The 9,808-nt window shown below is 36.4% G+C and overlaps 1 protein-coding gene across 1 annotated transcript; it reads left to right on the plus strand.

Annotated features, from left to right (window-relative positions):
• Window positions 1–7,973: 7,973 nt before the first annotated feature.
• LOC120124329 (probable polyamine transporter At3g13620) lies at window positions 7,974–9,556 on the plus strand. The gene has a single exon (XM_039143033.1). The coding sequence runs from the start codon at window positions 8,022–8,024 to the stop codon at window positions 9,459–9,461; it is 1,440 nt and encodes a 479-aa protein (XP_038998964.1). The 5' UTR covers window positions 7,974–8,021; the 3' UTR covers window positions 9,462–9,556.
• The last annotated feature ends 252 nt before the right edge of the window (window positions 9,557–9,808 follow it).

Raw genomic sequence — 9,808 nt, forward strand, 5'->3', positions numbered from 1 at the left:
GAAGAGAAATACAAGGTAAATATAGTACCTTTTTCGAGTTTACGCTTGCATGCTTGTGTCTCGTTACATTTTGTATTCATAAAACACCAAAGAAAATGATTTTTTGCCGATGAACAGGGGCATTTTTCGGGATCTATTTTTATAGATCTAGCCCCCGAGGCTTCTTTTCTTGAGAAAATACTTTGATTTTCGGAATGGGTGTGAAAAAGGGGTAATCTCACTCTTGGTCCCCTCGTTTATAAAGGATTTAATTTCCACCCTGAAATCCCAATTCATCCTCAAAGTGCTCCAAATTTTGTCATTCGATTTTCTATTTTTACATTCTAGTCCGTTTTCTAGATTTGAATTTCAATTTTCTTCTTATTTTATTTATTATTACATAATAGTATATATTTGATATTACTCCTATATATTATTATTATTTATTTCCTTTTGTTGTTATGTATATACATGTATCATTATTATTTCATTATTTACTTATTTTATTTATATGTTATATTATATATATATATATATTTTACATTATTTCTTAATATTTTTCTTTATATATTTTTTAGTTTACAAGCTAATATGTATGTATTTCCTTTTTTACCTTTTTTCCCTTCGTTTTGTTTATTTATTTTATTTTTATTTTCTTTATTCATTTATTCTATTTTATTTATTTATTTATCTTATTCCATTGTCTTTATTTTTTTATATATTCCTTTTATTTTCATAATCTCCATATCAACTATGTTTTTTACTTTTCGTTCATATTTGTTAGTATTTATTTTTTTTTGTTTATCTCTTCTTTATTTCATTTTCTTTATTTTCAATTTATCTTCATCGTTTTTTGTTTTTCTAACACTTTTCTTGATTATTTAAGGGTTCATTTTCCAAACCTTAGAGGTGAGTAATTTGGATCATCATTTTATCTTTTAATTTAACTTACAATTTTCTTAATCAAAGACAACTGGAAATTACGTAGTACCGAAAGGGCAGTTCAAGGGTGCTAACCCTTCCTTGACTGTAACCGACTCCCGAATCTGACACATCTTTGGTAAGACGCAGATCAGGTAAGAAATAGGGTGTCCGATCAACCCATTTGCTTTAAAATAAATGATCGGTGGTGACTCCTAATCCATTTTCCTAAGTCGAAGCCCAATTCCGGGGCCCAACCGAAAGACGGTTGCGACAACTGGTATTGGCATGATAACTCCAATTAGAAGAGCGACTGTTACTGAGCCCGAGTTTACTAGAGTTATATTATATGAGAATCCCATACGTCAGTTTCTCCAGTTGATTTAGGGAGTAGTTAGAGTTGCACCCGAGGTCCCCATCTCTAAAACTCTTATTATAAATAGAGTTAGGACGTTTAGTGGCCCTACTAGTAGAGCCCCGACTGAGGCCGAGGATTGGCTCTGTGATACTAAGCGACGTATGGATCAGCTAGGTTTAGATCTGCATCAACGTTATTTAGGAGCAATTTCTATGTTGGACGGGAATGTCTACACCTGGTGGAAGTCTATGTTTAGCAGTATTCCAGTCGATCGTTTGACCAAGGATTTCTTTAAGGAGTGCTTAAGGAGCCATTTTCTAGGAGAGCGTTATCTAGTTCAGGGACGACAGCATTTTTAGGACATGGTTCAGGAAGATATGATCATTCTGAGTACGAGATCGAGTTATTGAAGTTGTTGAAGTATGGATTCAATCTGGTACCCACAAAGAGAGATAGGTGCTAGAAGTTTACTCAAGGACTCTGATACGAGCTGCATCGTCAGGTAGTTACTCATCAGGATGTGGTATTCGATATTGTAGTTTGGAGAGCGAAAGACGCAGAGGAAGTTGAGGATTCTACAGCTGATAGGGATAGGGTAGATCAAGATCGATCTAGGAGGCATTTTGGTCAATCTGATCCTGTTGTACGCCCTGATAAGAGGAATCGTACTGCTGCTCATCAGAGTAGTCATTCTAGTTCGAGTCTTACGTCTCCTCCACCTCCAGTAGCTAGTTGAGGTGATTCTTCATATTCCACTTCGAAATCAATATGCGTGTTATGTGGAAATCGATATGGGCGAGAGTGCCAAAAGAAGAGGGGTACATGTTTTCGTTGTGGATTCAGTAAACACTTTTTGAGGAATTATCCGCATCCAGCTCCTGTCGATCAGACACATGCACAGACTCATATGTTTTCTCAGGCCTCTGTTCAGACTCCATATATGAGTTATAATCAGGGTAAGACTTCTGGATATGTTTCTAGGGTTAACAGTAGAGCTCGATCACAGAGCAGATGATCAACTATTTCTGAGGCTCGACAGCCTACCCTTGTTTATGCTACCCAACGTTCCAGTGATCGATTTGAGCGCGAGACTTCTGCAGGTATATTTATTGTTAATTATGTTTCCAGTCATGCATGTCTTATAATGTCCTTCCTATGTTTGAGTTTCATATCTTGAGACCCCTCAGACTTTTGATTAAGGCATTGAGACCCTTGTTTTCGTTCTGAGTCTAACAAGATTCTTTGTTATTGTCAATAGAGTAATTAACCTTTGTCCTATGAAGAACCCTTAGAAACCTATTTTTATTTTCTGTTCGACACTGAAGAATTTCAAGGACGAAATTCTTTTAAGGGAAGGAGAGTTATCACACCTCGATTTTAAAAGAGAACTTAAAATCATTTTTTCTATTAAAGGACTAAATTGATAATTTTTGGAAATTTATGGGTTAAAGTGCAAATTATAGGAAGTTCATAGACTAGATCCCAAATTTACCCATTTTTATACTCAGTGAAAATTAAAACACCATCGAGCAATCTGGTTTTCCCCAAAAAAATTTACCCGAATCCCTAAACTCCCAAATTACCTTCTCTCATCGGTCATTTATCATCCAAAATTCACCGTTGTCTGGTCACCCTAGATCGAGCCACCACTACTAATAGACTCACTGTCGAACGGTGATCATAACCCGATCTTTGGCCCGTCGTGAATCGCCACCGTTCGTCGTGGAGTAGCCAAGAAACTATCGTCGAAAAACCCTCATTGTTGAGTGAATCTTCGACGATTCTGGCCGCCTCCGATGTTGTCTTGCCTCACTGCCTGCACCATTGGATTCACCATCGCTGCACGCTCAAAACACAACTGATTTTGTTCACCGTTAACATGCTGTCACCGATCGCCGGTGTGGGTAAGTTACCAATCAGTTTTTGGTAATTTGGGTATAGTTTGATGGTGATATTAGATTAATTTTGGGTGTAATTAAAGCCTTGATTGTATTGGGAGTAATTGACTCGAGAAAAAAGCCCTTGTCACCATCACACGTGCCGCCACGTGTCGGCAGTACGCGTGGGGGTCTCCAGTTGGTCCAGGAAATTTCTTGAACCAGTCTAGACAGGCCCAACCCGCCTGCCCGACCCGAAATGCTTTGACCCCGACCCACTGACTTGACCCGACCCGTTGACTTTGGCCAGAGTTGACTAGTCAGATCGTTGACTTTGATTGGTCTGACCATTGACTTTGACCAAAAAGTCAAATTTTTTCGGAAAAACCCCTATTTTATATTTTTCGACATCCTGAGCCCGATTTTGGAGTTCGTTTTGCTAAATTCGAACCCAAAAGCATCTGAATTGACCCGTAAACCCAAAATTTGCATATTTATTTAAGTGATTTTATTCAATTAATTTAACCGAATGGTCAAAGACTAATTATTGTTATTGTTATTTAAGGTACTCGAGGTTCTCCTGATCATTCGACTGCTCGACCCGGTTCCTCCCGATCCGTTCATCCACGAGAGCTAGTGAATACTCGTAAAGTTCTGTAACTCTGTTAATTATTCAGTTTAGAAATTTATTCTGAATATGACCGTGTTCTTATATGAATTAGGTTCTCGTACAGTAGTGGAGCGTAGTGAAGCTGGTGATCAGTAGAGTTCACAGACTGATTCTTTTTGTGAGGTGTGTTCCTTATGTGCAATACAACTGTTTTAAATATCTGTTTGAAATACCATGTGCACATTATTGTTTTCTCTTATTTGAAATAATATGTTTGATATGATTTGACTACTGTATAATTTACCTGATTTGAAGTTTGATTCCTGATTTACTGAAATTTAAAGCATGATTGTCTGATCTAAGATCTTTGGTTACTGTTTTACTGAATTGAATATATGTCTGAACTCTGATTTACTGTTACCACTAGTTACTATCTGAAAAATATTTTTTTATTCGGGGTACTCTGGGATCTGGTATGAAGACTCTGCATGTTCAGTTGCTGTTGGTAATTCCTTGGATAGGTTCAGCACCGACTGGTAATTCCTTATGGACCTAAGGCGACCCTTGAGTAGGCTCTGAGGCCCCCGAGAAATTTCTTGGGTAGGCTCTCAGGCCCCAAGGTACTCCCTTAGATTATACAGTTCTGGGGAACTGCATATGGTGTTCGGTTGGAGGACGATTCTGAATGTTAAATTAAAAACTCTAATGATATTTTAATTATTGTTACCTGAACTGATTTTAAAAACATAATTGTATGTTTTATTTATGCACTGTTGAAACACACTGAGCCCCTAGCTCACTTTTCAAACTGTTTTACCCCTTTCAGATACTCTTGGATAGACACTCCGTACCAGACACTTGGAGGATCAACACATTTAGTACATATCATTTTGTTGTAATGTTTTCATCTTCCGAACTGCTTTCAATTACGGTGGCATATGTCTTTATTTTGAAGTACTTATCTTTTTATGATGTTTACTGCTTTTGGCTACACAATACTCGATTTACTATGCTTCAGATTTATTACATGTTTTGTTTTACTTAGTTGCTTTTAGTTTTATATTTACGAGTTGGGTTTTTATCGTTATTTATTATACTTTTATAAATATTATTTGTAATATGATTTTAAATTATCAAATAACGTTTTGAAAAATGTTTTAAGAATTTTTAATGTAATCCGTTAGACTTAGTCGATACGCATAGGCGGGATCTAGGGGGTCACATATATTTTAGAGGGTAAGAAAATTAGACACGATTAAGTGCGAAATGTTCTTTTGGACGGTATTACGAAGGTTCAACAATCACTAGAGCACAAATTTGGAAGATTTCGGCCTCCTGTCTCGTATACTTTCTTTTTTGTTTTAATAATCTGAGCCTCCAGATTTGTGAAATTGCTTGGAAGCTCTAAATGGCTTCTACAATGGTGACAATGGCAGGATTGAGCTTTTTGGGGCCTCTTGAACATGCAGATTTGGAAGTTTCCGACCTATTTGTCTGGTACTTCTATTTTCTTTTCTTAAAGTAATGATGAGTAAATGAAAATTATCACAAAAACACATAGATTTATAAGAAAAAGTTTTTAGAAAATCATTGATAGAAAGAAAAAATTATTATTATAATCGTAAACTATAAGTGAATAATGTGAGAGTGTATAGTAAATTTTAGTATCTTAGTCGATAATTTTATTATAATCGATCGATAATAAACTATAAGAGAATTGAATGAGAATGTATATTAAATTATAAGAGAAAAAAATTTATTATAGATGATAATAGTTTTTTTTTCTTTTATTCATGATAAGTTACTAGAGAAAAATCTGTAAGAATGAATTATATACTTTAGAATTATTTTTTTTGGATAAATTTAAATTTAATTCTAATCCTACTTAAAAGAGGGGAAGAAGGGCTCTATGGGGAGTGCTCTTGTTGAATCTAAACTCTAGAATTCATGACCAAATGGTAGGGGTGTAAATGAACCGAGCTTGAACGAAAAAAGTTGTGTCTGTGTTCGTTTGTTTATTTTTGAAAGTGTTCATTTTCGATTCGTATTCGTTTAATTTTTTAGTATCGTGTTCGTTTATTTATTTTTGAAGTTGTTCGTGTTCGTTTATTTAACGTTCACGTACGTGTTAGTTTAATGTTCGTGAACATGTTCATTTATATGTTCATTTAGCGTTTGTGAACTTGTTTAGTATTCGTTTATTGTTCACGAACATGTTCGTTTCGCGTTCGTTTATCATTCGCTAACATATTCATTTCACGTTCGTTTATCATTCGCTAACATGTTCGCTTAGCATTAGTTTATCATTCGCGAACATGTTCGTTTAGCATTAGTTTATCATTCGCGAACATGTTCGTTTAGAATAAAAAGGAAAAGAGAGTGAGGGGCAAAAGGATATTTTTTTGTGTTATAATAGAAAAAAATGGTAAAACTACACAACTAGTGCTTAAACTTCTTAGTATTCATAGTTTAAACTCCAAATTGCATCATATATTCAATTTAGTATGTACGTTCATTAATATTCAAAATATAAAAAAATAAATGAGCTTTTAAAAGAGCTTAAAAGAGAGCTTATTCATGAACATAAACAACCGAACACACCTTTGTTCGTGTTCGTTCGTCGATTAAATGAAGATAGAAATTTTATCCATATTCATTTATTCAGCTTAATAAACGAATATAATCGAACTTTATACGAACGATTCACGAACAGTTCACCGAACCTATGTTCATTTATATCTCTGCCTAAGGGAATATGAAGTAACAAAAATGAATAGTTTGACCAATCGATCGAAAATATATTACTCATATTCTTTAGATTTGTTAAATATATGTGTAACTATGTATATTATTATCACTATGTATATTATTATCAATCAATCAATACAATAAATATTATTCATCGATAGATAATCAAGCAACTTTAACTTAGGAGCCAATAAATGTTATTCCACTTTTTGTTTATAAAATAATTACTAACGAGCCTTTGAAGAAAACAAGAATAAATATCCAGTTGACTGATGGTTCTGTTATCTACTCGGAGGGAGTGCTTGAAAATATCTTAGTGAATGTCGATGATCTCATTTTTCCTGCCGATTTCTATGTCATCAACATGGAAAACGATAGGACGAATACTTGTTCTGAGGTACCTTTAGGCCAACCCTTCGTAAGCACTATGCATACAAAGATCAATGTGAGAAGCAGTATATTAGGAATGGAGTTTCATGGTGAGACCGTAGAGTTTGAAGTTTGCAAAACGATGAAATATCCAAATCGAATTGAAAAAATTAATTTTGTCGATATTATTGATCCCTTAATTGATGAATTTTGAATTTGTTGAATCTAATTTTTCTTATAATTTTTATAGAGACCTTGAACTTTGTCGTAGAGAGGAAGAAAAGAAGTTTGAAAATATTTTGCTATCAATTTTAACTTATTTTTACCTTCATCTAAAACTAAAATGATACCTTCTATTTTGCAGGCACCTGAGATAGAGTTAAAACAGTTGTCGGAGCATTTGAAATATGCTTTTTTGGGGGGAAATGAGACCTTACCAGTGATCATCTCAAACAAGTTATTCGAAGAAGAAGAGAAAACATTGGTGAAGGTGTTTTGAAAGCACAAGAAAGGCATAGAATGGTCTATTCCCGACATTAGGGGACTTCGTCCCTCGACTTGCATACACAAAATCAAGATTAAAGAAGGAGCAAAGTTATCACGAGAAGGACAACATCGATTAAATCCATCAATAATGGAAGTGGTAAAAAAGAGATTCAAAAACTTCTTAATTTCGACGTGATCTATCTGATATCATATAGTTCAAAACGGATGGTGATCGAAAGTCAACAAAATGAGTTAGTGCCGAAAATAGTTCAAAACGGATGGTGAGTCTGCATTGATTACAGGAAGTTGAACTCTCTCACTAGAAAATACCAATGAGTATTTATGTAATTTAATCTATTTTTATAAAAGTGTGACTATGTTTACAAATTTCAGATGAGTATAGGAGCTGTTGAGTTTGCTAATCACTCACTCAATTTGCACTTCGATTCATTTTCAGCCATATATATGTACATACATGTTGATAACGTGTGTGGGGCATACTCCAATAATCATGGGAGAAAGCCAACTTGTTTACTTGGCTTTTCAGATGAAATTATTACACAGTTAGCTGATGATGCTTTTAAGACTACCTGCATCTGATGTTTAAATAATGGAGTGGATTTGAATTCGAATTTCAGAACGAAATATCAAAGCAAGATATATATAATTCCTGATGGGAGTTTCCTGTGATGAATCCCATCAGCTTTTAGACCACCAAGAAACTCTTCCGACCACCACCGCCACCACTAAAACTTCCAAAAAGCTGTCTATCTTACCCTTCATCTTCCTCATCTACTTCGAGGTATCAGGTGGTGCATACGGTGCGGAGGAAGCCGTGGGTGCCGCCGGACCGTTTTGTGCCATATTGGGGTTCCTTGTTTTCCCTTTCCTATGGAGCATACCCGAGGCACTGATCACGGCTGAGCTTGCCACGGCCTTCCCCGGTAACGGTGGCTACGTCATATGGGCTCACCAGGCTTTCGGGCCATTCTGGGGTTCACTAATGGGATCCTGGAAATTCGTCAGTGGTGTCATCAACCTCGCTTCATGTTCCGTTCTTTGCATCGACTACCTCAAGTTAGTTTTCCCAGTTTTTTCATCGGGTGCGCCTAGATACATTGCGATTCCATTTTTATCCTCGATGTTATCTCTGTTAAACTACACGGGCTTGGTTGTGCTTGGCTATGCTGCTATAGTTTTAGGTGTTATTACACTTGTTCCCTTCATATTGTTGGCCTTGATTTCAATTCCCAGGATTGATCCAAGTAGATGGCTCAGTTTGAGTCAAAACCCGAGTAGTTGGCTCAGTCAGGACCGAGTACAAACCAATTGGTCATTGTTTTTCAACACCCTCTTTTGGAACCTGAACTTCTGGGACAACGTCAGTGCTTTAGCTGGTGAAATCGACCAACCCCAAAAGACATTCCCAAAAGCTCTTTTCTCAGCCGGGATGCTCACTGTTTTATCCAATTTAGTGCCTCTTTTAACCGCTACCGGGGCTATACCACTTGAGCAAGAGAAATGGGTCAATGGGTACTTCGCTGATGCTGCCAAGATCATAGCAGGCGAATGGCTAATGATCTTTGTTGAGATCGGTGCCGTTTTATCGACCATCGGATTCTACGAAGCGCAACTGACTAGCAGCGCCTATCAGCTTCTCGGCATGGCAGAGATCGGATTCCTGCCTCAGTGTTTCTCGGTGAGATCCAAGTGGTTCGACACACCGTGGGTGGGGATTGTGGTCTCAACATCGATTACCATCGCGGTCTCTTATATGAACTTTGCAAACTTAATTTCTTCAGTTAATTTCTTGTACAGTTTAGGGATGTTACTCGAATTCGCATCGTTTCTTTGGTTGAGGAGAAAAATGCCAACGATGAAGAGGCCGTTTAAAGTGCCAATGGAGTTGCCTGGTTTGATTATCATGTGCTTGATTCCTTGTGGGTTTTTGGTCTACATTATGTCAGTGGCCAATGTGACTGTGCTTTTGGTGAGCACTACAGTGACTCTGCTTACCGTTTTGTGGTACTTTGTCAAGAAAAATATCGGCAAATCCAAGATGTGGACCGAGTTCAATAAGGGAGCCAAATTGGTGGATGTAGATTTGCAGTAGGCGGATGTATTAAGATTGTTATTAGTAATTAGTACAAGAATTAGTTTCATGGGATTGCATTATTAATGAAATTGATTGTTTTTTACTGGGTTTAATCATTTTTATTACATTGTTGTCTGTGCCCAATTTTATAGGTGTAAACATTGGAACCAAAAAGCAACTTGACTCTGTGTGGACCAAATGCTGCATATTCAAGAATCTCTTTAAGGCATTGGGTCCCAAAATAAGTCAGTTTCGGTGAGCCTGAAAAGAAGCAGAGAACGTGAAGCACTTTGCTCTAATTAATTAGGAGGATAGCAACTCACCAAAAGCTACTTGAATCAAAGTGTGGACCATATCCATAACTT

This window comes from Hibiscus syriacus, unplaced genomic scaffold (assembly GCF_006381635.1).
Source record: "Hibiscus syriacus cultivar Baekdansim isolate YM2019G1 unplaced genomic scaffold, ASM638163v2 tig00110418_pilon, whole genome shotgun sequence".
NCBI lineage: Eukaryota > Viridiplantae > Streptophyta > Magnoliopsida > Malvales > Malvaceae > Hibiscus > Hibiscus syriacus.

Coding starts and splice junctions, on each gene's coding strand:
- LOC120124329 (XM_039143033.1), top strand. CDS start 8,022: ATGGGAGTTTCCTGTGATGAATCCCATCAGCTTTTAGACCACCAAGAA.